The following is a 26,796-nucleotide window of genomic DNA, read 5'->3' as shown; positions in this document are numbered from 1 at the left end:
TGGATTGTAATGCCTTGGAAGAAATATTGTCTTGAAACATGTGACAAGAACACAGAAATAGAAAAAACAACAACAGAGCAAACAGCAGATATGGAGAGAATAACAGTAGCTTTCAGTCAAACACACAATTTGCAATAAACCATCTCCCCTTTTAAATCACAAGTAATTTTTACATCTTTAAATTCATTTTATTTGACTCTTTGAGATTCAAGTTTCAAGGTGAATTAGTCCTTATGCATCAAAAGTACACAACAAAATAATTCCTTATACCACATGTCGAAAAAAAAACTTAACCTACTGAATAAATAGATATATGCCAAAAATAAATGCTTGAAGATGTTATTTCTTTTAAAAGAAATACTGACACTCTTAGCACTACAAAGCTAGGAATCCCTTTGACCAGCAGGGGGCAGTGTTTCCATTGCTATTGCTTTAGTGGTTTCAGGAATTGCCTTACCAGACGTGACACTTGGGAGTAAGGAACTACATTCTTGGAACTGCTCTAATGCCATTTTGAGTCTGATCATAATAAAGTTAATGAAACATCTTTTTATATTGCATTTCATTTATATATTTTTTCAGTCCACTAAACTAGGTCTCCATGTTCCTGAATTTTCCTCTGGGGCTGTGTGTGTGTGTGTGTGTGCGCGCAGAGTAAATTCATCGCCAACGTTTCATATCAGACCCATAAACATGACTTGCTCCAGCAGACTGTGATATTGTTGCTGGAATGTTCTCTGAAAGGATTTTATGGCCTTTTCCTGTTAAAGGCCATAAAACTGGAAATCGTCCTCCACAGACAGTGAGGGTGTTTAAGTATTTTTGTAGAAGTTCCCCCTGACAACCACAGAACAAATCTAATAAAGTCTGAGCACCTCAGTGGGCTCTCTCAGGTCTCTGTGACGATTGCAGTATTTTTGCCCCGCATTATGGAATATCTGTTATATCTGTTGCATGGCTGCAGTTCTTGCATTGATAAACCTTTGGCCCCATCATTTTTTTTTTCAACATTATGATGCTTATAAAGTGCGGGTTGATGCATCACTATTTTAATGAAATATGACTGTTATGGTGCAAATGTATCCACTTTTGGATTTTATGATTTATATCTGACGCGAGTTTCCATTTTGCTCACTGTTTTTTGCAGCTCTATAAAGGAATCACATAAATCCCGTGACTTTGAATCTGTGGTTGACAAATGAGAAACACAGACCTTGCAGAGAAAAGCCATACAAATGGTCCATTTTAAGCAGGTCACCTGAGAAAGTTGGAAATTCAAAACTTGCATTCAGCAATATTCGCCCTATTCCTGTCAAAGTTTAACTGTTTGCACTCTTTGACGTACTTTCTGGTTTATTTTACCACTTTAATCTTTAGAAATCAAAATAAGATACAATCCGATTAAAAAACAACTTTAAAGAGAAAACAAACCGTTTGAGTCTCAAAGTTGCTCTAACGTACCAAAGCTGCATCAGTTATTGACTGATTCTTGATAAGGTTTCATTATTATAAATAAATATGTTTCCTCAGAAAGGGGGGGGGGGGTTGTAAAATAGTCAGAATGTTTTTGTTTATAGGCCCAAACTATAAAAAAAACGAAAATTCAAATGTCTAGATAAGAATGAGCTGACTGTGAGCTTTTAGGAATTTTAAAGTCAGTACTGCAATAACAGATTTTTTTTTTGCAGCACTTTAGAACCATGTCTCGAAGGTCAACAGGATTTAGTCGCGTGGATCAGTGGGGCTGCAGAGAGGAACTAAAGGAACACCCTCTGGATCAGGTTCCTCCGCAGCAGCAGCTGAAAACATGACAACAAAACGTCTCCTGAATCAGTGCTTGACTTTGCTCTGAAGACGAGGACCATCTTCCTTGTGTGCTTTTCCTGCAGAGTCACAGACAAGAAGGTTGAACTCTGGTGCCTTGCTCAAGGGCACCTCGGCAGTGCTCTGGATGTAGAGCTCCTCCAACACGCCATTATTATATTTCATAAATACTATAAGAATACTGACTTGATTCACGTCACATGGCATGAGCAAATGCGTGCCTCCTTATCTGTAGCGCCACCTGTGGTTCAACATGATCATACAAAGCATAAGCAGATTCCTAAATTAAATACGCGTGAGACGGGGTTACAGCATCGCGTCCAGTATGAAGCGTGAAACACGGGCGCAGCGCATTGTCTCAAAACAGGACAACTCTCCAGACAGTTGGATTATAAAAGAAGCTCTGACTGTTCAAATAAAGGTATTATAACACTGCATACATGCAATAACATACTAATGATGCATTTGCAGCTGATTTTTTTTACAAAATTATGCACCAAGAATTCATTCCTGGCTATTTATTCTGTCACACTCGTGGCTGCTGTCATGCAGCCAGAAGAAGAGCGGCTGTTTTATCCATTTAAGTGCAACCAGGCGGCCAGGCTGGGGCGCATGTGTGTAGGTAAGCCCCCTGGACTCCATGGCCGCCATGCAGAAAATCAAATACTGAATGTAAATTGAGTGTATAATGCATGTTGATGAAAACCTTAAAGCCGACGCTTTTAATTTTGACGTTTGGTTGGTACGTGTGTGTAAATGCAGCTTGTGGCAGATGATGTAATGCTGCTCCCGGTTTGTCCTCTTGTCTGCGGACAGAAAGCAGAGAGGGGAGAGCTGGATCCTCCTCTGCTTGTCTCCTGAAGGCTGTGTTTACAATCTGCATACCACGCCTGGAGCTGCTGCACTCTAGAGTTACACTCAATAAGGCTCGGGACAGACTCCTGTTTGAATCCTGTGTGCGGTTGTGAGTCCAAATCCTGCTCTTTGTTTATGTCTCCCTGTCCCCAGAGTATTCCAGGCACCACCGACATGCCTCTCCTGCACCGGATAATGGGATGAAGTCGGACGCCGACACTGCCGCTCTCTTATTGGATAATAAGAGGAAGTTAGTCGCTGACACGGCATGCGCTCTTCACTCAGGTCCTCTTTCATCTGGTTTCAATTGTGGCTTTTAGTCTCTTTCTTTATATCAAGAGCTGGAGGAGCTTTTGAAGAGAGGATGAGTAAATGAGCCAGTTTAAGGTTGTCCTATGGCCTAATTTTAGTTAGGCTGAACCCCTCATTTTTCCCTAATGCATGTTTATCTTTGCAGCATAATGGATCTTTCCACCACACACTCACTGGGGGGAGCAAAAGACCTTCAAAAGGTTTAGTGAGGAACCCTTCAGGCCTTCAGGTGGGCACGCAGTGGGATAACGCTCCACTCAGCCCGGTTTCCAGTCACCATCCCTCACTCCCTCATTCTTTCCCTTGAACTGTAACCCTCTGCCTCTCCTCCCTTCCATCCCGCTCTTCACGTCAGGATGATGCCTTCGCTGTCACCCAGCAATGATTGCATTCGGTGTCTTTCAGAACATCTCCAGCTGAGGTCGGAGTTCATGCTTTGTTTCTCCTCCCTTCCCGTCTCCAAGAAGAGACACCTGGGGAAAAAAAGAATGGGGTGAAATGTTTGCAGGGTGTGTGTTTGCCTGGAGTAAGCGCTTTAGCTGGCTGGGTTAATGATGAACTCAGTATTAGCCGCTCGGCTGCTCCTTTCCTCTGGCTGTCTCTCAGACACGAGGTGAGCGATGAAGATGAGACTTCCCAGACGCCTCTCAGCGTCATATTAATGCACATCAGACTGATGAGATATTACTTTCCACCCTGCCTGCCTGCATTAATGGCTTACCTGCGTTGCGGGGGGAGGTGTAAGGAGATCACTTAGGCGAGGCTGCAGTGACAGGGTTATCCCCAAAGCAAACAAAACAAACTGAGGTCAGCGTAAAAGGACTCGCATCACTCATCTGGTGTTCCCGGCTGATCCGCAAACATCCCATAGTCACAGGTTTAAATGAGGAATCACAAACCCGCGAAGGGAGCGGAACATTTTTCTTTTAGCGCCACCTGAGAGCAGCTGCTGATTCATTTTAGCTGCAGCTCAGCAGGGTGTCCAGTAAGTCTTCAGTGGTTGAACATCATTCAGACTTTGAATGTTTCGTTTCGTGTACAGAGCTGTTTTTTTTAATTTATTTCGTGGTTGACCCAGTTTGTTACATAAATGTGGAGCACAATTGAGCCATTTTTGTGTTAAATCAGAAGTTTATAAAACATCCAAAATAAGATGAGGAAACATTGGATGCAGCAATTTAGCATCTAAAACTCCCCGATGGCTGTATTTATCTTTTTCTGTAGACGAGTGCCTCTGCTCAGGAAAAGTCAAAATAAAATGCACACATCCTCTGAATAACCTAACGTGCTTCGCTTGGGTTTGTAACATTTATATCCATTATAACTTATTGAATCCATAAGATAAGTGCACATTATTCATTACAAACCACCAGGCTGACAAATGTAGCTGGAAACGCGAGCAAACACACTGCTGACGGTTCAGATTAGGAATGGCTGCAAACAACCAGGATAAAGGACAAGCTTAAAAGCAAATAAGTCAGACTCACAGTCGGCCGGTTTCACGATGGTGATAAAGCTTTAACGGCATTCAGGAGATTTAAACTTTGAACTTTGCTTAGTTTAAAAAGGATCGCTTTACTCAAATTACAAAATACATTTATGTTACTTGGCACTATAGCTGTGAAAGAGAAAAATACTGTCTTTTATCAGGCGGTGATTATATTGTTGATTTCACTTGTCAATGTTTGGGGCTGTTTCCGCAGCCAGTGCTCAAGGCAGTAAAATCATAGTTCTAAACGTAAGCGCTCGCTAATAGAATGTTATTAATGCATGAATCAAGGCAGGGTGAATACCAACTGGTCAAATGTCCAGTGGCCCAACTTTGGCGACTGATTAGTCAATGACTGATGGGTGTCAATTAATGATCGTTACCTCACAGCTACTTTACATTCATTCAAGATTAGCTGCATTCAGGACACATGGAAACAATTTAATAATATGGGTTCCTAAACTTGAGAACGTGTGTTGCTAGAAATGAGCACAAGTGTCTCAGTTGAATAAACGTTTAGTGAAAATATCCTTCAGTAATTGTGTGTGTGTGTGTGTGTGTTATTATTGAGGATATAGAGTGGCTTTGTTTTTTACAGCTTTTTGGTTTGATTCAAAACAAATTCAGTTTGATCTGTTTTTAATCCCAAGGATGGCATCGATCATGAACCCAGACATCAATAACATGTGTTCACCTGTGTGCTGCTTTCTAAAATAATAATAATGCATCAGTACTCCCTGTCTGTATATATATTTAAAAGGTTCTGCTGTCAGAGGGATGGTGTGTGTGTGAGTGTGTGAGGGGGGGGGGGGGGGGGGCAAGACACACGAGATAATGCTACAAAATACAAAAAACAAGTCAATCATGTGACGTCAATATTAAACCATCTCTAATCTGAAATGTGCATGCCAATATCAAATAATCCGTTTTCTTCAATGCTTCTCGCATCAGACGCAAGATGGCGCTCTTGCACCAACACTGTGCAGCACTCTGAAGTTCAGTGAATGTACTAACGCAGTTATTGAATAGCGACTAGAAGGCTGCTGTATTTCGATGTTTTAAAGAATGTTGCCCCCTAAACCACGACTTCCTGCTGAAACATATAAATGAAGATGTGTCTTCTATACTTCTAATCCAACAGCTCTATTTAAACAGTAAATTTAACATTTAATTATTAACATGAGCCGCTTTTTGTTCATGTTTCAAACAAGATATAACTACTTGATGTCTCATTTGGGAGCCCAAGTGAATGCAGCATTTAATAAATAGTCTAATTAGCAGATTAAGACGCAATAATCCAGATCCTGCATCAATCTGAATGCTGTCTGCAGCAGGTCATGTCCTTCTGGCGGGGGAAACGGTAGCATCCCCTAAATCTCGATAGTCTGCTCATCCTACACGGACCCCCCATCAAGTCATAAATTTGGGGCCATTCAGTTCCGAGACAGTCATTGGTTCTTATCGCGGGTAAACATTTGCTTCCTCGGCAGGAGATAACAACACTAATACCTAACTGTTAAGCATCTGATAGTCAAGGACTTTGCAATGGGGCCCCAATACATGTCACTGAGGAAGCGGTTTTTCACCCAGAGGGCGCGCATTCAGATGCTTTCGTGCGCAACCAGCTCTCAGGCCCCCACAAGACAGAGCCGCCAGGCTTGCGTGACTTCTCCAAGTGGCTTCTGCCCTAAGTAATAATTTCAAGGAGCCTCGGAGTAAACAGAGGAAATAAAAAGTAAGTGGGGGGGAAAGCCGGTCGCCTCTAGATGTATGTTCCGGTGCCTCCACGCTGTCTGCATGCAGGACTCCTGCTCCAAAGGGCCAGTCAAACCCTGGAGCAAGTCGGTCCTAAATGTGTGTGTGTGTGTGCGTAAGTGTGTGTGCGCATGTGTGTGTGTGTGCGTGGTGTGCTGAAGGGGTGGGCTGGCTCTGTGTCTCAGAGTTTTCCTACACAGAGCGCAGGGAAGAAGTTCGCACCAGTTTGCCTCCAATCCAGTGGAGGTTTCAATAGCAGCAGCGCGGCAGGGGAGGGACGCACTGCCAGCACTCAGGATACCCACTCACACACACGCACACGCACACACACTCACACACACTCCTGCCCACCGGAGACCAGTCAAATCCTCAAGGAAACTGCAAACACGCACCAGCGCTGCGCCTAATCCGATTGATAAGAACTGACAATAGAAGTGAAAACTGAGGGAACTACTGGACAACAACTTTTGATTTTTTTTCCTTTTGAGTTGTGAGGCGCATTTTTAATCTCGGGTCATAGCAGAGAGACTGGGAGCAAGAAACATCCTCCAGATAACGTGGCCGTCACGTCCGCAGAGAGGTAAGACGTCTCACGTAAAGATTGTTGTTGTTGTTTCGCATTATCGATCTGGGGTGCAGCGGCGCGTCTGATCCAGCGCGCGTTAGGAGGTGGGAGGAAAAAAAACGTCTCTCTACTTATTTGAACTTTTCTCGGACTTTTTATTTTTCCAAGCGCTCCGAATAAATTGAGGGATTAAAGTGATGCCTTTGAAGCGTCTGCCAGAGAGAGAGAGAGAGAAAGAAAGAGAAAGAGAGGGGAAGAGGTTTTGCGGTTTACAACTCCGGGAAGTACAGAAGTTTCCAACACATTTCAATCAAGCCCGAACTCGCGTGGTTCTTAAATCTGACCTTATTGTGGTTTGGATCGCGTCCGCCGCCGCCGAGGAGGACCGTCAAACCGGCGAACTTTTAAAAACCCTCCAAAACGGTTCCCATGCTCCCACGGGCGACAGTGTGTTCTCTCCATCCAAGTGTTTTGCTGCAAAGCGTAAAAGGATAGCGCACAGTTTAAACGCGCAAGGACACCTTTCGGGCGCTCTCACGCACCTGTAGGAGCGCAGGCGCGCATTTCGGAGCGGAGGAGCGCCTGATAAGAGGAAGTGCACCGTCTCCTCAATAAAAAAAAACATAAAAATGAATGGAGACAGATTGATGACGTGCTGGGAGTTGTTTTCCTCATCCGGTCCATGTGGGCGCTCTCATCCCAGCCTGTGTTTAATGAGACATACCCGGAGCGGGATTGGAATAACATGCATTTAGTAGCACGATGACGCCACGCACGCTGCCTCCCTGCTACTTTCTCATGAGAACGAATCATGAAAAAAAAAAAAAGTCTAAAAATGGGAAGGTCTGCGTGGCATACCGTAACTAAACCACGATTTGCATATGAAAACGCGCTGGCTGAAAGAACTCCGCCAGCGTCGCTGTAGCCGTGCGCGTCCAGAGAAGTGACACGCTGCGGTGTAAATACTGTCTCCTCCGTGCCGCCTTTGTGCCACACACCCAAAGTCACTGCTGGAAGATTAAGGACGCGAGTTTTTATGTCCTTGTTACATTATTCATCATACCCACACTCTGCTCCCCGATCCTGGCGCATTCATTTTGCAAAGCCCCCCATTATGCTGCCTCAGATGGACAACAGGCAGAGGCCGGAGCGGCTCACCCTCACACTGGCTGCTGAACAGGCTTTCTGTCTGTGCTTCCCCTTCTCTGACTCCAAACACAACATCACGGAGCGTGATTGACTCATTTCCCACGACGCCGCCAGGCCTGGTGGCATGTGTGCCCCGGATGATGGGCAGTGGGTGGATGACTTTCCCATGGGGCATTTTCTCTTGTAATCTTTAATCACCCCTGCAGCCAACAATGCCTGCGCATCAGTCAGAGCCACCACAACCCCCCCCCACCCCCCCACCCCCATCCTCGCTCCTATCTGAATGGGGTTTTTCTAAGGCAGAAAGCGGCCCTGCGACCTGACCCTCCTCACAGAGACATTCCAGGATGCGGGCTAAATGCGAGCTCCAGAGATGGACTATAAAGAGGAAAGGAGGGAGGGGCGGGGCAGAAGGAAACTGGGCTCTATTCTCTGTCATGTTACTGTGCCAGATTTCGTGGTTCTGAAGATGTGGACGGCTCAGAAACTCAAACTGTGAGTGATGTTGCGGATGGCGAGGTCCCGAGTGATGGTTTTAACTTATATACACAGTGGAATGCCGGAATGTGAGGGGTTTGGAATCACACCCACATGTGGAAACACACACACAGCAGATAAAAATATCCATCATTGGAAACAAGCCCTCGCCACAGTCCCTACCAATTAATGAATGAGCTGTTCAGCCGTCCAAGAGCACCAGAGCTTTGGTTTGGCCTGCCTATAGCACAGGTCCTGTTTGGTTCCATGCATGGCTCATAGCCCCGTGTATAAGTATATGCCCCACTCCAATCCCCACCACTGGCCCTGAAGTGACTGCAGTGATGGAGCTTGCTACCGAGGACCCACCATAAATCTGCCTTCAGACTTCCTCAAAGAAAACACACAGGCTTCGGTCCCGCGGGCCCCGCCAGGCGTCTTGTTGGGTGGAATCTGAAATGTCTCTTTATTTGTGTTGAAATTAAACTGTCTTTTATTCCCTCCCGTTCTGCTAATGAGCTCCATGTGGCAGAAGGCAGGAGCCTTATCCGATTTGACAAGGAGCTGGAGGGAAGGAGAGCGGGAGACCGGTTAAACAAAGTGAGGAGAGAAAGGGGGGGGGGGGGGGGGTCAGGGCATTCTTGGTGCACACACATGCACACGACAGGGCATGGGATACATGCATGTCCTGCGTTCCATCTCCAAGCATGGAAATAGAGCACTTATAATCACCGTGCTCCTGCAGGAAAGCGCACTCGCATGGGTTGATCAGGTGGCTGAATTATTACATGCAACATATATATTTTTTTGCTTTAATCATGAGTACATTGTGAATTATTTTAATTACGCTATTGACTGAGGTCACAGAAAATGTACTGCGTCCATCTGGGAGAGGTAAAAGACAGCGTGAACATTTGGTTTTCGGCTTTGCTCATGATTACTTTGTGATGACCCCGAACTAGTGGGTCGAAGCTGTTAGCTCAGTGATTGAAATGTAGTCCTCACAGAGGAATGCAGAGGGGCCGGACAACTCTCTATTTAGTCGATACTTTGGTGATGTTGTCAGATGTAATGATATTTCAATCCTTTTTATAATACCACATGCTCAAAGTGATACCTTATCAGCATTTGACAGTAATAAAAGCACCAAAGCCATAAAAAAACAGAACTAAAGCTGCACAAGTATCAACAATCAATGTTTGGTGAATCTTTCTGTAGGTTGTATTTTTATTTATTATTTTAAGGAAAAAAAACATTGCTATTTTGTGTATCTGATTTTTTTTAAACATGATACCAAAAGGCGTATGAATTATATATATATATTTTTAAACTAGGACTTATCGAAATCTATGCATGTGGTATTGAGACAGCCTAAAAGACAGTCATGGGAAAGAAGATCATCGCTATTTCCTCCCTCGGTGAAATCGCTGAAAGCGGTATTTGTCCTTTAATCCCATTACACCGTGCACAGTTTGTAATTAGAATTAGAATATACAGGATGTCTTTAGCCCACAATGCTTGGCAACGTCCACAAAAAGTGAAACAAAAAACTCTGAATGCAAAAAGAATCAGATAAAAAAACAACAACCCAACAACGGCTAAACAAAGTTGACATGAATGTGGGAGACTTCGCCTCAAAATGATCCGTTCCTGACATTGCGATCATACATTCGTTGCCATTCTAATTAGACATCAGCCTTTATATGTTCCAGATGCAGCCTTTTTGATGTGTTATTTCGGTGAGGGAACTCTGTGGCACGAGAATGGCAAAGTCCTCGCATGTGAAAGCGGATCCAATGCAGCCTTTTGTGACCATGTTGACTCTGCGCTGGTCCGTGCAACCGCACCGGCCCTGCAGCACAACCGCGCCAATGCTCAGTTGTCATCTCTCTGCAATATGAACTGTCAATAGACTGAGGGGTTCAGTGAATGTGGGAGAAGTTCAGCCATGTGAGGAGTGCCCTGACAGCACACATCAAATGTGCTAATGGTGGTAGCGATAAAACCCTGACTGTGGGAGTGATAGCAGACATTACGTGTAATGACATCAATGTGGTGGACAGAGCAGGCCGGGGGGGCCGGGGGGGGTCGGGACCTTCGCTGGTCCTGTGTGGTGTTTGGGGATGTTGTAATGACAGGCAGCTCTGAATGGCTCTGCAGATGCAGCCTCAGCGCCGCCTTGAGTATTAATAGGCATGTCTTTGTTCCGACCGACACGCTTCTGAAGTGGAGAGACACGCCGGGGCGATAAGAATCTCCACTCTCCGTGTGAGTCAAACCTCAAAGTACCACTTAGATGGCTTTCTTTTAGTCTTCTGAAGTTTGGCGGTGTGACGGGAGGCTGGGCTCAGACAAGAGCAGCGACAGATACACTGACAGACACCGCAAAGGGCTTTTCCCCCTGGTCCCGTAATTTAAAGACACGTAATGAAGCAACGAAGCCATTTTTGTCGGGTGGAGCTTTGAACCTGGGTCCTGTGTGGAGGGAACAGAGGCGCACAAAGTAAAGTGCAAAGGCTGTAATATTTGTGAAAGACTGTGTTTGCTGTGATGAAAAACTGCCATCAAGGGAATGAGACAGACAAGGGAGGGCGAGCAGAGAAAGGGAGAGGGGGGTCATTAAAAGGACACCACCTCGCTTGCAGTAAATGGCAGTAAAGTATCTGGCTAATCTGCCATCATTACACTGATTAAATCACAAGGGATTTGGTGTTCCCATCAGCTGCAATCAATGGGGCAAAATCAATAGACAGGGGATACGTGAGAGGCACTCAGCCACGGTCAGCCGCACCTCATCGTGGGCCACAGCTCCATCTGTGGACCACAACACTCAGCATTTTTGTATTTGCATCAATAAAACTTAAATGGCATGGATGTGGGGATGTTTTATATGAAGAGCTTTATGAAATCGTGTGGTTCCCTGGAGTTTCTAGGAATGTCTTGTGCTTCAGCATTTAAAGCTCCCTTCCTCATCAGAGCGGGGGTGCACTCATTGCACCTTCCCCGCGTCTTCACAGCAATTCCCTGAACGACGTCGTCTGTGCTGCCACTCGGTTTTTATGTGAAATGTTGATTCAGGTTAAAATGAATTGGGAAAGAGGAAATAAAAACAACACCAAAAACAGACATTTACGACACCGATGCACTGATTGATCATTTATCATCACACAAAAAGACACTTTGAGAATAACAGCATTTATTTTCTTTAAAGAACTTTCGTGAGACGATTGATTTGACTCCCCGCGTCTAAACATGACCTCGTCTGAACAAACCGTACAGTTGGATCTTAACAATGCCAGGACCGCTAAAGTTGTTTGCGTTTACTGTTCAGTTATGTTTGAGGTCTTCTTCTGGTTAAGAGCTAGATGAGAAGGTTGGCAGCACTTCCATATCCCTCTGCAGGACTGTATTAGCTTATGTGGCGTTGGGAATATGGGGCCGAACGGTCCGACCTTTGCCGACAACGCCACTTTAGGACTTGCAACCTAAAGATCTATTTTTTTGTTCCTTTGGTCCCCAGTTCGTTTTAGCGGGTTTCCCCAACCACAGGTCCGCTCACAGTGACGACCAGCACGGCACTCAACAATTCAAAATATTTATTTAACGCTCTAAAAACACTCTACAAACAGAAGAAAAGGAGAGACAAGGCAGTGGCAGTCTACGGCCAACCTGCCTTTGACGGGGAAAACACAAAGACAGGATCGAGGGAAGGGAAGCACCTATATACGCCCCCCCCAATCAGTGGCAAATGGGCCACAGGTGCTCCCTCCCACACCTGCCTGCCTAATTACATCCCATCCGGTTACACTTATCTTAGCGTGCACCTACAGCTCTGGCCAGTTATTATTCTAAATCTCACTCTTGATTAAAAGTAGAGATGCAATGACAAAATGTGGTTCTAGGTATAGCTATGTGCCAGACTTTTCCCCGAGCGAGGCGAGCTGTTAGCAAATCCAACATAAAAGTGTTTGTCAAATGTTCAAAAACTATTCAATTAAAAATGAAAAACACGCTCTTTAATGAGGCATCTTTTTTTTTTTGTCTTCCAGAATGAGGCAGTATAAAGTTTGGAGTGTGGCAGTGCTGCTGCTGCTGCTGCTGGGTTTGGGAACGGTGGCCCAGAAGCTGCCCACAAGAGATGAAGGACTATTCCAGATGCAAATCAGAGACAAGTCCCTGTTCCACGACTCCTCTGTCATTCCCGATGGAGCTGAGATCAGCGGCTACCTCTTTAGGGACACGCCCAAAAGGTCAGTCAAGCAGTACTAAATGAAGTACGTCATCCTTATCATTGTCTATATATTTTAGCGCAGAACGGAGCGGATTTCAGAGTAAGACATTTCCAGTCTATTTACATTTCCTGTAAATAGACCGGAAGCATCGCATGTTGCTCTGTAACGCGAGCTGTTAGGTAGGTGCAAAGCTAAATAATAAATGACAAGGTCTTGCTTGAGTCCTTGATTCTCTGCTTAGCTCAGAGAAAGCTCAAGGTAAGTAGCACTAATAGAATGGTGTGCCTTATTTTCAGCCTTATCCCCCAACGTTAGTTTGGATAATGTCGAAATGTGATACGTGTTATTTTCCACAGGTACTACTTTGTGGTGGAGGAAGACAACACACCCCTGTCTGTTACTGTGACACCTTGTGATGCGCCCCTGGAGTGGAAACTCACCCTTCAGGAGCTGCCAGAGGAGGCCAGTGGGGAGGGATCAGGTATAGTGGAAGAGGTTAATGACACGTTATGTGGAAATATCACGATTCCCCACACACAATTAAGCTACGCAGTGATGTTAGGCTTTGTGTTTGGGTGGGTTTTAATTAAGTCACAGTCGCAGTGTCTAGTCTGACCACTTATGATGTGTCTGACTTGGCTCAGCCTGATGTCTATAATTTCAAAGAGGGGCCCCTTTCGGCTGTAGTAGTCACCCAACTGAATCAAAGACGTTACGTCCCTTTACTTAAGCTGTCTTGCCTTTCATAAGGTAAATCCTGATGCGCTCTGACTGTCTGTCTTCCCTATTCCCATCCTTTCCTTTTTTTCTTTTCTTCTTTCCTATGCCCCGTTTCAACTTTCACCATCTGGAGGTCGTCCGTCAGCACAGGAGATCTTGCCGCATGACCAAAGTGTGGTGGTTTTAGATATGTGTGATGTGAGCTATGTATTTGAATATCAATACCCGAGCACCTGCACTCGCGTCTGTGCTCTTGTCAGATCAAATGCCACACGATGATTTATGGCATTGTTAAACTGGCGAAGAACGTGGGCTTTGCCTCAAGAGAAAAGAATTCAACCGTAAGCAGAGGACAAAATGTCCGATTTGGACCCGGCGCACGCAGCGCCGTTGAACAGAGGTGTTGGATTAATAGCTGAACCAGTGAACCTCTTCCTGTCTTCCTTGCTCTTGTTAGTCTTGTGGGAGTAGATTTTGGAGTATTCATTTTTAGTACACCACTGAGCACACTCTCTGGTTGACAAAAATAATATTACGCTTTGGCTGTCTCTCGCACGTAGGAGCTTACAAGGCACCCCTTTGTTGCACAGCTTCCCTAGAAGGGCCGAGTGAATGCGGGCCTGTGATCTTCGGGCGTGTTTTGGAGTGAAAACATGGCTGCTGTGCGAGAGGCTAATCATCTGTAAGGCTTGTAGAACCTTATCATAGCCTCATAAGCATCAATAAATTGAAAATTTCAACATGGGTGGACATTTGTTTTTCATCAACGCAACAACAGCAACAAATAAAAAAATAAATAACAGAGAAACATATTTTAAAGGCCACAATACCAGAGCGGTCAGGTTTTGCTCTATAAATGTACTACCTTGATCAAAGAGCTCATGCTGTGCCTCTTTGTGTTCCTTTTCCAGGAGAGCCTGAGCCGCTGGACCAGCAGAGGCAGCAGGTGACGGTAGACGAGGGGACGGAGCTTTTTGCCTACAAGGGTAACGATGTGGAGTCCTACGTGGCGACCAGCACGCCTTCTGGCCTCTACCAGCTGGAGCTGCTGTCCACAGAGAAAGACAGCAACTTCAAGGTGTACGCCACAACAACCCCAGAGTCTGACCAGCCTTACCCGGAGCTGCCCTACGACCCTCGCGTGGATGTGACCGCGTTGGGTCGTACCACTGTCACCCTGGCCTGGAAGCCAACGCCGACGGGCTTTCTGATGGGACAGCCTGTCCAGTACTGTGTAGTGATCAACAAAGAGCACAATTTCAAGAGCATGTGTGCAGCCGAAGCTAAGATGAGCATTGATGATGCCTTCATGCTGGCTCCAAAACCCGGTAGAGACTTCAGCCCATTTGACTTTGCTCACTTTGGCTTTGTTCCCGCCGACATTGGTTTCGGCAAAGACCGAGGCCTCACCAGTAACAAAATCTCACGGGCTTACACAGTCAGACCCAAAGCTTCCGACATTCAGAAGGTGTGTATTGGCAATAAGAACATTTTCACCGTTTCAGACCTGAAACCAGACACGCAATACTACTTTGATGTGTTTGCCGTGAATTCGGCAACCAATACAAGCACAGCGTACGTGGGAACATTCGCCCGCACCAAAGAGGAGGCTCGCCAGAAAACAGTGGAGCTGAAGGACGGCAAAGTGTCCGACGTGTTCATCAAGAGGAAGGGCACCAAGTTTCTGCGCTTTGCCCCGGTGTCCTCCCATCAAAGGGTCACTCTTTATGTCCACACATGTCTGGATGCCGTGCAGGTGCAGGTGAGGCGCGATGGCAAGCTGCTGCTCTCCCAGAACGTGGAGGGCGTACGGCAATTCCAGCTGAGGGGGAAGCCAAAAGCCAAGTACCTGATCCGTTTGCGGGGCAGCAGGAAAGGGGCCTCCACGTTGAAGATGCTCGCCACCACACGACCCAGCAGCAAACACCCCTTCCCGTCGCTTCCAGAGGACACGCGCATTAAGGCCTTTGACAAGCTGCGCACCTGCTCCTCCGCCACCGTGGCCTGGCTGGGCACACAGGATCGCAACAAATACTGCATTTACCGCAAAGAGGTGGGCGACAATTACGGCGAGGAGCAGAGACGGCGGGAGCAAAACCAGTGCGCCGGGCCAGAGACCCGGAGGAAGTCAGAAAAGGTCCTGTGCAAGTACTTCCACAGCCCCAACCTGCAGAAAGCCGTAACAACAGAGACCATCACGGGTCTGGAGCCGGGCAAGAGCTACCTGCTGGACGTTTACGTGGTGGGACACAGCGGCCACTCGGTGAAATACCAGAGCAAACTGGTCAAAACAAGGAAGTACTGCTAAACGACTCTGCATAGGATAAATCTATTATATATATATATATATATGAAATAAGTTTATTTAACTCTAAGTGATATTCTACTAAAGAGTGTATACAGACTGACTACTCACACAGCGGAGGGGCCTGTGGCAGTGACTGAACTGTTTGTAGAGAGAGCGAGAGAGATCCACCTGTATATTTATGTTTACATTTCATCTTGGCCCCTCCGGGCGGCCCACGGCGCCAGGCGCTTTGTTGCCAGCCTCGTCCTTCTTGACACCACGGTGCCACTGGGGAGGCAGAACTTCAAAGAAGATCATCTCTCGTCCTGTGCGTTTCTTCGTTGCTGCACGACATTCGCGCTTGTCTTGTCATATTTATGTTTGAAATCGCGTCGACCGGAGGAGGTCCAGTAGCCGCATTGTATAGATCTCTCGCTGCATATTCACTACGTGTTTTAGGAAGAAATTTAAATTATTTTATACTTTTTTTGTCTCTCTCTTTTTGACTGTCTGTTTTTTTTTTTTTTTTGATGACAATAATAACGATTGCGAGGAAATTCCAGTTTTATGAGGAGGCTGTCGTAGTCCAGACTTTCCCTTGTGTATCTCAGCCAGTGTTTGCTGTAGAGCCCATCTTGTAAATTGTGTTTTGTGCTGGAGATCTGTGTTATTATCACTGTATAGCTGTGTGTGTGTGTGTGTGTCACGTGTCCAGAGATGTCCTGCCAATATTCCTGTACATAAACACTAAATATAGTATGAGTAATCCCTCCGTCACTCTGGGTGTCATGTTCTTTTGCCAAGTCGTTAACATTACAGTCGTGTCTCCGGGAATGAAAACGCGTGCACGCGCTTAGCGTTTAAAAACGCGGGTCACATTTTAGCATCACAAATTTGCCTCCGTTGAACATGCAAACTCCACCGTCTTTCTGTGAGGGAGAATACGCCACTGAACTTCAGGCATGTCCCTGATAAACATTTCAATAAACACAGTATGTTTTACTACTCCTTTCATCAGTGTAGTAAAACACCTGTGTTCAAAGTATTTTTAGAATGTTGTTCAAAGAGGCAGTAAATTAACTGTAAAATCTGAGGAAGAGTTTCTTTTATTGCTTTGAAATTCGACTTTTCTCATGTAGAATAATAATTATAATGCATTGATTTTATATAGCGCTTTTCAAGGCACTCCACATTGTGCATTACTCATTCACTCCATACTGAAGCTACTGTTGTAGCCACAGCTGCCCTGGGGCAGACTGACAGGAGCGAGGCTGCCAATTTGCGCCATCGGCCCTCCTGACCACCACCGACATTCACACAGGCAATGTGGGTGAAGCGCCTTGCCCAAGGACACAACAACAGTGGACATGTGCCAACCAATCTCTCAATCATAGGACGACCCGCTCAACCACCGGTGTCACCGTCGCCACCACCGTCGTATGAGGAACAATTAAGTGCTTCATCTTTTAAAAGTTATTCTTTCTCGAAGAGTACAGGAGAAACCAGCAACATATAAACTGAAAAGACCATCTGCAGAGCCAGAGGTTGGTTTGTCCATTCTGGGCCACTGTAGGAACATTGTAAAAACAACATGGTGGACTGAATATACTAGAGGCTATTTCTAAATTGGTGTAGCTTCTTAATCACTAATCATGAGCCTGAGGAGACTGGAGTTCTGTTTCCAGAATGAAGAAAATTGTGTTGTAATTGTCAAGGGATTAAAAATTTCAGAGAGCAAATGCGTTAAAAAAAAACATTTTAAAAACAGCAAGCAATTAAATTAAATAAGAGTTCTACTTAACTCCCAAAATTTAGAATGATAAAATAATGAAAATCATTCCTTTTGTCTTTTCTACAATATTCTTTTTATTTATTTCACTATTTCAAAATGCACACAAAAAAGATGGTACGCTCTTAAAGATCCCACCTAGTCTACAGCAGTTGGTGCTTTTCACCGACACCCTCATCTTAGCGTGGAAAAAACAGGCTTCAACTTTGGAAGAAGTGGTGACTCGCAATACCATTTAACCATTAGACAGCTAACCACAACTAAGCGGAGAGAAAAGCCAGACGCACGTCAGTGCACGTATCCACACGCTCCAATTAAGAGCAGTCTCGCAGGTGAATGGAAATGCTCTTTCGTTTGTGGCTAAGAAAAGCCGCTGTCGCTCTTGAATTGCCACGTTTCCATCGCGACCCTGATTCTGGGTAGCTTAAACTCAAATTCGCCAACCACAACTCATTGTCGATCCAGCGTTCCCGGCCAGAGCAAACGCAGGGAGGCTCCACCTGGCTTCCATTAACCTGCCGCCGCTCTGGAATAATGTGGAGGATCTTCCAGAGAGCTGCGGGAGAGTCATGGATATCCCTGCAAAGTGCTACAAATAAAGTTGGCCAGCTCTGCTCAAATGTTCTCCTGCGTGTGAATAAGAGCTGCCGTGAAGTCCTTGGCTCCTTTAGAGAATCTCCTGCTCTCTGCTCTGCTCTTGGATGGAATTATTTTTTTTTACTGACACTTCTATTTTTTCCAGCAGGCTTCAGGAGACCTCCTCACAAACACTCACACGAGTATACATTTAGAGAGAGACCTCTATCCGAGAGCCGGGCCATCTGCTGGGCTGTCCGTGTTTATCTTCTGAGTGGTAATGAGTGCAGGGCTTTGATGCGTGCGTTTTGTATATGTGTGTGTGTGTGTGTGTGTGCACATGGAGCAGGGTAAGAAGTGGAGACAGATATGTAGCGCTGAGGTAAGTGGTGCAGTAATCACAGGAGCCCACAGAGGACCTGGCTCCGAATCCAAGTTTGACTACACAGTTTAATGTACTGCTCAGTCCCATGTGAGCAGTTAAGACCATCTAAGTACGCTAAACAACCCATTAAGCCTCGGCTGCGTGCTGCATTCGACTTTCTGAATTTCTGAAAAGGCAGATTTCTGTGAGTCTCAGAGGGTCACAGATTTCATCAAGCGCACGATAGGAACAGTTAATAATCATTTTGGAATGTATGAATTTTTGAAAGCTTTCTCGCCGATCATGAAATGAAGAGCTTATTGGCACCACTCTCATTTTTGGAAGGCTGAAGATGAAAAAATATTTTCTATCTTAGCTTTCCACATAAAGACTGGAAACATGGCAGTAGCAGTTAGCCAACGGTAACAGCATCCACATCCAACACCAGCAACGATCACTTTGTCTGGTTTAAACCTTAACAAAATAAAAGCATGGAAACATGGGCTTGGATGTTCCCCTTCAGTTCACTTTCTTTACCCTTTTATGATTAAATATAAAGCTGATGACTAGAATGGAGCATCAGAGCTGCTGGAACAGCATTTTTTCATAATGAGATAATCTTGTTACTATCATTGTTATGATCATTGTTACTATGAACGTGAATAAGCACTTTCCAAAATGTCATATTATCTCTTTGAATGCTTTTTTAAAAAGTATTATGTTATGGGCACTGGGCAGCACCTAGCTGCGAGCATTCTTGCAAGGTGTGCTCATGTGAATGATGTCTGTGAGAGTAAGGCTTCCCCATTCATCTGTGGACAGAGACAGTCTTGGTCTCTGGTACGGATGTGGACACACTGTTGGACCGAGCCAGTGGGAGAGTGCAGCTTTAAAAACTAAGCCAAGTATGACTTCACCCAAAACAGTGCAAAGAGTTCACTCACATAGCGGTAGGGACGTATCCCTGCCATCAATGCACAGCTCTGTGTTGGAGGAGACTAGTCTATGATGTTTTATGAGGTCATTATTTGAGCATTTCTGTCAGTGAACTGTGCAAGACAAGTGATAAAGTGATTGATCATCTAATCAGAGAACTGAGACATGAATAACTACAAAAGCACTCAGAGAGCACAGGCCTCCGCCGAGCAGCTCATTCCCCTCCTAATTAGATTTACACCGTCCCCATGGTGATCTGGATCATCACCAAAAGGTTCTAAATAGTTCTTGGTATCTTTATACACCAACCATGAAAAGTAAAAGTGAATCAGAGTTGATGTGTATTTTAACAGATTTTTGAATCTGTAAATGAGGTTTTCAATGGAATGATAATGAGTGCAGGGCTTTGATGCATGATGCACTTCATTCCGGATCTAATACGGATAAAGCTCGGTGGTAGGATAGAGGCCCCCACCCTACATGACTGTGCCAAATTCCATAAACATCGGTCAGTAATCAACTGCTAACAGTTGCAACATTTCGTGAACATTTCGTCAAGATCCGTCCAGAACCTTTTGAGGTATCTTGACGGAAAAACAAACGGGGCGATTACATGATTAAAGGCATACTTCAACATTCTTTTGTTCTATTAGTAAAATAAGAGAACTGGCACCATAGTCACTGCCAAATTTAGTGAAATGAAACTTGTTTTTAGAAAATAATGTCACAAATGTTCTGCAAATACTTGCAGCAGTTGGATCTTACCGGGATTATCCCATTATCAAGGGCTTTAAGAGTTGGCATGTGTGTGTGTGCATGTGTGTGTGTGTGTGTGTGTGTGTGTGTGTGTGTGTGTGTATGTGTGTGTGTGAGAGAGAGAGACCAGGCTCTTCCTCTTCTGTCTTTGCAGACGCATCTTTACATGTACATAACTAGAAAAGCAGTCAGAGACCCGTCCGTAACGCTTCGAGTTATGTTGCTACCAGAGAGACAGACAGATTTATATTATAAATATTATAAAGAGTGTAAAAAAAATAGCATTTGGCTTCCTTGAGAGTCCAAAAACAGAAGGGACCGGGAGTGATTTCAAGGCCCAGCCAATGGAGATGGCCGCCCCGATCTCCCTCTTCTTGGACGGGGGGCACCTGCGGCTTGTAAAAATCCATGATGATGTTGTTGGCCATCCAGCAGAGCGGCACCAACACGAACAGCCCGCTGATGATGTAGATCACCCCGCCGGCGTTCACCACCTTCGCCTTCACCAGCTCGTCCCTGATGCAGCTGGCGCACTGGGCACCGGCGACCGTCACCGTGAGGGCGACCACCCCCAGCACGGAGGAGATGACCGTGAGGGTGCGCCATCTGCAGGTCCTGCGGCAGAGCCAGCAGGGAGTCGTGGACTTTGCACTGCATCTGACCGGTGCTCTGCACCACGCAGGACATCCACAGACCGTCCCACAGGGACTGCGCCACCACGATGTTTCAGTCGATGAAGGCGGTCACCTTCCACATGGGGAGCCCGCAGGCGATCATCACCAGCAGGGAACCTGTGACGCACAGCGCCATCTCGAAAAACTCCAAACACGCAGCGAGCACGGTGCGGGTCCTCTCAGTCTGAGCTCCGGAGCCGTGCGCTCATCGTTTATATGGGACCTCCAGAATGTCGGCACTTCAGATCAAATCCAAAACTTTGGGCCAATCAGGGGTAAATGCGTCACGGCGTCGGCCAATGAGGACGTTTCTACAGTATCGCAGCGTTTACGCATGCACGCCAGGAGCACGCCAGGCCAGATGTGTTGTTGTCTTCCGGTGATTCAGAGGCTTGATGAGGGGAGTCGTTTGGATCCAGGTCTGGAGCTAGTAATAATATAAACACATAAATCTTAATGTAGATTACAGATTTGAAGATGAAAGCAACAGGTATTCAATTCTGGCTCCCTCCTGCGTCTCCTGATCATTAGTCCAGCCAACAAAACGCAACAGCAGCAACGGATACGAGATGTCCGAGATGTTGGACGGAAAGAAAGTTGGCCAAAGACGGATTACAAAGTTTCACCTCATACCTCATAGTAAAACGATTCAACATGAATTAACAAAATAAAACCAAACATAAAAAGAAAAAAAACCCCTTATTTAACATTCTTCAAAAATGTGAGCACATTTTCAGTTTAGCCTCTGAGTGTGCAAACATTTTTTTAGTTTGGCGATGGTGGTTGGGTCGTCCTATGATCGAGAGGTTGGCGGTTCGATCCCCGGCTCAGGCACATGTGTACACTGTCGTTGTGTCCTTAAGCAAGACATTTCACCCACATTGCCTGGGCGCATGCGCACGCGGCGACCAGCAGCAGACTACAGTTAGACTGTAACTGCTGTAAACCAAATTTCCCTCTGAGGGACAAATCAATAAAAAGTGTTTAGTATTTAGTGTGTGTTTACTGCAGACAAAATGAGGCATGTTGATTAAAAACGGGACCACGCCTTCTGTAATGAGTCCCCATCTTTACGTTTGAGTCACGAAGTTGCTCCATATCCCTGATAGCAGTGGATGGTGGTTTAGGAATGGGGCCGGGGGGGTGCATCAGTAGATAAACACAAACAGGGTGGAGGAAGAGCTTGGCTACCAAGATAAAGCCTTAAATAACATCAACAGTAAATCTGAGCTCAGCTAGAAACATTTAATGTCTGGAAAGAGCACCTGTGTTTCCTGAGTAGGGATCAATAATCATAAGTAGAAAAGCACGTGTTAGATAAAACTCCACCAAGGTACAATAAATAAATAACCCGGTCATGTATTTAAACATTCCTGGATCCACATGGTGGATCTGGATCGTCACCAAAAGGTTCTAAATTGTTCTCGGCATCTTTATACACCAACCACAAAATGTAAAAGTGAATCGGGTGTTGATGTGTATTTTTAACTGATTTTTGAATCAATAAATGGACTTGTAATAAATGTAATATTTGTTCCTGACCTCATTCTGGATCAGATCCGGAAGACATTTTTCATGATAGCGCATCTCGGACCCCTTTATGGCCGGGATTTTTGCTGAGTGAATTTGAATGCATACCCTCCATTATAAGTAAATGGGAAAATCCAGATTTTAAATATTTAACAACAAAATTTATTTCAAATGATCTTTAAAAAAATTACAAATAACAATAAAGAATATATACAATAAAGACTATATACAGTTGTGTCTTCAAGCAGATGAATTACATCTGCATGCTTAAAGACTGCAGTCACTGCACTCTCTGTCTCTTGCTCTGTTCCACTCCCTGTCTCTCTCTCTTCATTTTCTTGCCCTGCACAGAAGCAAACATGAAGTGAGATCTCGGCTCAGACGACCGGTGTCGATGTTGTCGTCGAGGTGACGCTACTCACGTAGTTATTTTTTCCTGTCCATTCAGGGTGCTGCTGCTGGTGCAGTAATTTTTCTCCGTCTGCTTGAGCGTAGTATTTCTTTTGCTCCTCCAATGACAGCGATTTCCACTGTGGACGGATGACAAACACACACAGTCGGTCATAACGCGGAACACACACTAGCACACGCAATGATGATGCAGCGATGATGCAGCGAACACAGGAAAAGATTCATTTCTGCTCAGCGCTACAAAACGCACGGATGCAGACGGAGCCTCTGTCCAAACCGTGGCTTTCATTTCTGCAGCGTATTTCGCTGTTAGACGAAACTGATGAAAGGTGAGCGTCCCCCAAACGTCCTAAACTAAACGTCTTACCTGCTGCCCCAGCGCTGCATTCACGGCGCCACTCCCCAGGCGTCTGATGCTGGGGTCCACAAACGGCCGTTGTTCCCTCAGGAAGAGCATGAAGGCGTTTGGAGGCCTCTTCACATAGGGACGGCCGTCGTCCAAATTGCTGTAGGTACGAATCATGTCACGCGTTTAGGGCGCCCAAGTCAACAGAATGATTCACAACGTGTGTTGGTAGAAGACATTTTAGTCTGAATTGGAAAATGAAGAAGAGTCCATTCAGGATGAACATTCCCAGAGAGAGGGAACTCACCGTTTGGAGGTTTTTGGGGCCTGGCGTTTCATTTGTGGAGGAGCAGCAGGAGGGTAGCACTGCTCCACTGTTGGCATGCTCTGCACGGGGCACTGACCCCACAGGTTCTGTGGAGGGGCAGCAGGACGGTAGCACTGCTCCACTATGTTCGGTGGGAGCGCATAGAGCGGTTCTCCGTTCCTTCACAGAGACGAGACAAGCGTTAGATCACAGAAGCAGCGTGAGACCGTCAGCGGCTTGCCTTCATTCTTCTGTCTGGCACTTACAGCATTCCAACAATGGGCAGGTCCATCAATCCAGGGAAGTTCACCACCAGGGGGTTCTGAACCTGGATGCATGAGCAAGAACATGGTGCTTAGATGAGCTTCCAAGGTGTCCCCTGGGTTACCCCCCCCCCCTTAAACATTTACATTGAAGTAGAAGAAGAAAATGAATTGGGGCTGGACTTACTGTTTCTGGAGCAGCAAACTGAGGGTTGCTGGACATCTCCAGTGTCGGGAGGTTCTGTTCACCCAACTGACCCGGCATGTCCTGTGGTGGAGTAGCGGGGGGGTCACTGTGGACCGCATTCTGGACATTCTGCGGGGGACACGCTGCACCCTGTTGGTCCTCTGGTGGGTCACTGCTGGGTGCCGCCGTGCACAGATCCCCCTCCTGCATGGACTCCATCAGCAGGTTCAGTACCGCCTCCAGGGAAACACTGTCTGCACTCTGGTTCTGTGGGTCCGGACGCTTCGACTGTTCAGTCTCATAACTGAGGTCGTGTTCGGGCGCTTTGCTGCTGCAACCGGCAACACACATCAAGCGTTAGCTCATTTCTGGAACAGCGTTAATGAAATCATGTTTGGACTGAAACGTTGTCCTGAATAAACTGCTCAGGAGGACAGGACGTTTTTTTTTTTTTTTTTTAATCTAAATAAACTCTTATTGATCCACAATTAATAACATCCAAAACAAAGTTGTTATCAAATATTGACCCAGTCACCACCCAAACATTTCACTTTGCACCTCGTTTTTGAAAAATATTGCGTATCTGATGTGTTGAAAGTGAATCAGATCACTTCTGATGTGATGCGATTCACTTTCAACAGACTTTTCACGCGTCCATCGAGCCGCGCACTGAAGCGCGTCGTTCTCCTGCGGTACCGACGCGCATCACCAGACAGAGATCGCTCACCACACATGTTGTGGCTCCATCTCTCTTCTCTTTCTCTCTCCTGCTGTGCTTCTTGACCTTCTGCTCCACTGGCCAACACTGAGGAGTCTGCAGGTTTCCACAGCTTTATATACGTCTGCCACTAACTGACGCTTTGAACGTGACTAACTTACGCTGGTTGTCACAACAACGCGTAACACTGATGCACGCCAATGCTCATGATTTGCACAGGTGTTTCAATACCTGCGTCCTGCGTGTTTCTAAATTGAATGTGAGGGGGGGGGGGGGGGCGACCCCCACGATGGTTCCGTCCACCCCGCGATACCCTTAAATAAACCAGACATTTTACAATAAAAAACAAAACAAAACGAAGAACATGATCTGAATTGATGGAACATTTATTTTGAGGGCTCGTGTGACGTGCGTGTGTTTCCTCCTATCAGCTGATCTACGTGGTGTTTGAGGAGGTTACGGCTCCGGACGCGCGATCCGCCGGTTCTCGTGGGTTCTGTCATTTTGTACGTGGGCGCAGTTGATGGAGGAACAAATGCTGCTAAAAATGAGCGCTAAAAAGCGCAAGGCCAAACTCCCCTTAATGAAACCCGCATGGATGGACCCGATGAATTACGGTGGACACTGCTGCACATCAACATGACCGGGTCTCCATGTGGAGCGCTCATTAAATCACACACAAAGTCTCATGAAGTCATGCAGCGGGAGAGTGTGTGTGTAGGTGTGTGCGTGTGTGCGTGTGTATGAATGCACTTGCTGCTCAACTTGGAGGTGAGTGACACTTTTGGACAGAGGTTGTAAAAAGGGAGGAGAGGCTCAAACAGAATCCAAACAGAGACAGACAGCAAACAGAGGGACACAGTGGGAGAGCTTTGAGCGTAACCTCTATGGCAGAAAAGCAAGAAAACACTGTTGTGTGCAGAAAACTCCCTATTGAATGAGGGGCTCTGCAATCTCTGGGGTCGGTGCTACAGCAGGGAGCGGTTGGATTACATGATTCAGCCTTAGACTGGTGCCACAGCCTTTAAAAATCTGCAAAGTAGTCAGTGCGAAATGAAATTATGGCAGTTTGAAATCTCATACAGGCAAGGAGAGAGGGAGCTCCAGCTGTGAGGTAGAGCGGAGTATAGGCCATGATGAAAATGATTGCACTTCAGTGGCTCCAGGGATAGATCATTGTTGAGGCTCAGGTCCAAACCGACTCTACATTGCGCTGATTTAGCGAAGAGTCAGGCAGAAACCGGAGCCTTCCTCCCAACCTCATCCAGACCAAGAGCCCTCTCTCAGGAAGGGTGGAGCGGGACCAGTGGCCCTCCGGCATCGCCTGTCTGACATGATCTCCATTAGGATAACTCCAGCAGTGAAAAAAACACAAGCGCTGGCTCCTGAATATGACTTTCATTTAATCCTACTGTATATTTAAAACTTGACGGTCAATTTTATTATCACGCACACATGTGAGCAATCTCGTACACATGATATGCATTTGAAGATCCTCGAAGGGGGATCCTCTGCATGGCGCATCTGCAAACTCAAATCTGTTTACGTGTTTTGTGCATCAACTGCCATCACTCCCTCTCACCCAGGCTGCATAGGGGGTGGTCCCGCTGCGCTCTTGTGCTCGCTTGTGAAATCACTCCTAAGTGCCTGTAATTGTTCACGCTTCATCAGTACTGCGATTTCAAAAAAAGCATTCTCTGAAGACCCGCCTTTAATGGCGACCCGAGGTTGTCAAATGAAAAACATCATTTATCCAGTGACCTCGGCGCTTCAGGAAAGGGTTTGCTGGATATTCAGCGACAGCCTTGAAATAGGGAGCGGTGGTGAGGGACTGCGGGAGTTGTGAAACATGAAACAAAAGGTGGTCTGGCCCCTTAATCTGCAGTATCAGGTTTGAGAGATTTCAGAAAAATGCACACATCCATTTGGAAAAATCTTGGATGGAACCATTTGTGCGTTTGCCAAACTGAGGTTTTTCCTCCAGTGAAAATATTGACTTAAAAAAAAAAAAAAATGAAATGTATTTATTTCAATGCAATCCCTTCCTTCACCATGTCCTAAATGTGGTTTCTGCAGTTTTAGCCCTCAGGGCCTCGACTGGCAGTCCGGTCTGAGTGGCTCCATGACTGGGTGCCTTCAGGTTTAAAGTTTTAAGATTCAAAAACTGTTTAGTTAATAAAAATTCCAACTGCAAAAACATGCAGCTTAGGTGAATTGGTCACACCAAATTGCCCGTAGGTGTGAGTGTGAGTGTGAATGGTTGTTTTGTCTTTC

At 45.8% G+C, this 26,796-nt stretch overlaps 2 protein-coding genes and 1 pseudogene across 2 annotated transcripts; 1 reads left to right on the top strand and 2 right to left on the bottom strand.

Moving 5' to 3' along the window:
- The first annotated feature begins 12,476 nt into the window (after window positions 1-12,476).
- ndnf (neuron-derived neurotrophic factor) lies at window positions 12,477-15,686 on the top strand. The gene is made up of 3 exons (XM_068743871.1): window positions 12,477-12,676; window positions 13,015-13,139; window positions 14,290-15,686. The coding sequence occupies exons 1-3, from the start codon at window positions 12,477-12,479 to the stop codon at window positions 15,684-15,686; spliced, it is 1,722 nt and encodes a 573-aa protein (XP_068599972.1).
- A 4,198-nt stretch (window positions 15,687-19,884) lies between these two features.
- On the bottom strand, window positions 19,885-20,923 carry LOC137899546 (claudin-9-like; annotated as a pseudogene).
- Window positions 20,924-22,667: 1,744 nt separating this feature from the next.
- LOC137899545 (lymphoid enhancer-binding factor 1-like) lies at window positions 22,668-24,155 on the bottom strand. Its single transcript, XM_068743582.1, has 5 exons — window positions 23,805-24,155; window positions 23,621-23,682; window positions 23,355-23,534; window positions 23,069-23,207; window positions 22,668-22,820 (listed from the first exon to the last, which is right to left on the bottom strand). The coding sequence occupies exons 1-5, from the start codon at window positions 24,153-24,155 to the stop codon at window positions 22,668-22,670; spliced, it is 885 nt and encodes a 294-aa protein (XP_068599683.1).
- Between the last annotated feature and the right edge of the window lie 2,641 nt (window positions 24,156-26,796).

The sequence above is a fragment of the Brachionichthys hirsutus genome, chromosome 9 (assembly GCF_040956055.1).
Source record: "Brachionichthys hirsutus isolate HB-005 chromosome 9, CSIRO-AGI_Bhir_v1, whole genome shotgun sequence".
NCBI lineage: Eukaryota > Metazoa > Chordata > Actinopteri > Lophiiformes > Brachionichthyidae > Brachionichthys > Brachionichthys hirsutus.
Note: the sequence above shows the minus strand (reverse complement) of the source record. Positions and strands in the feature narration are given on the sequence as shown.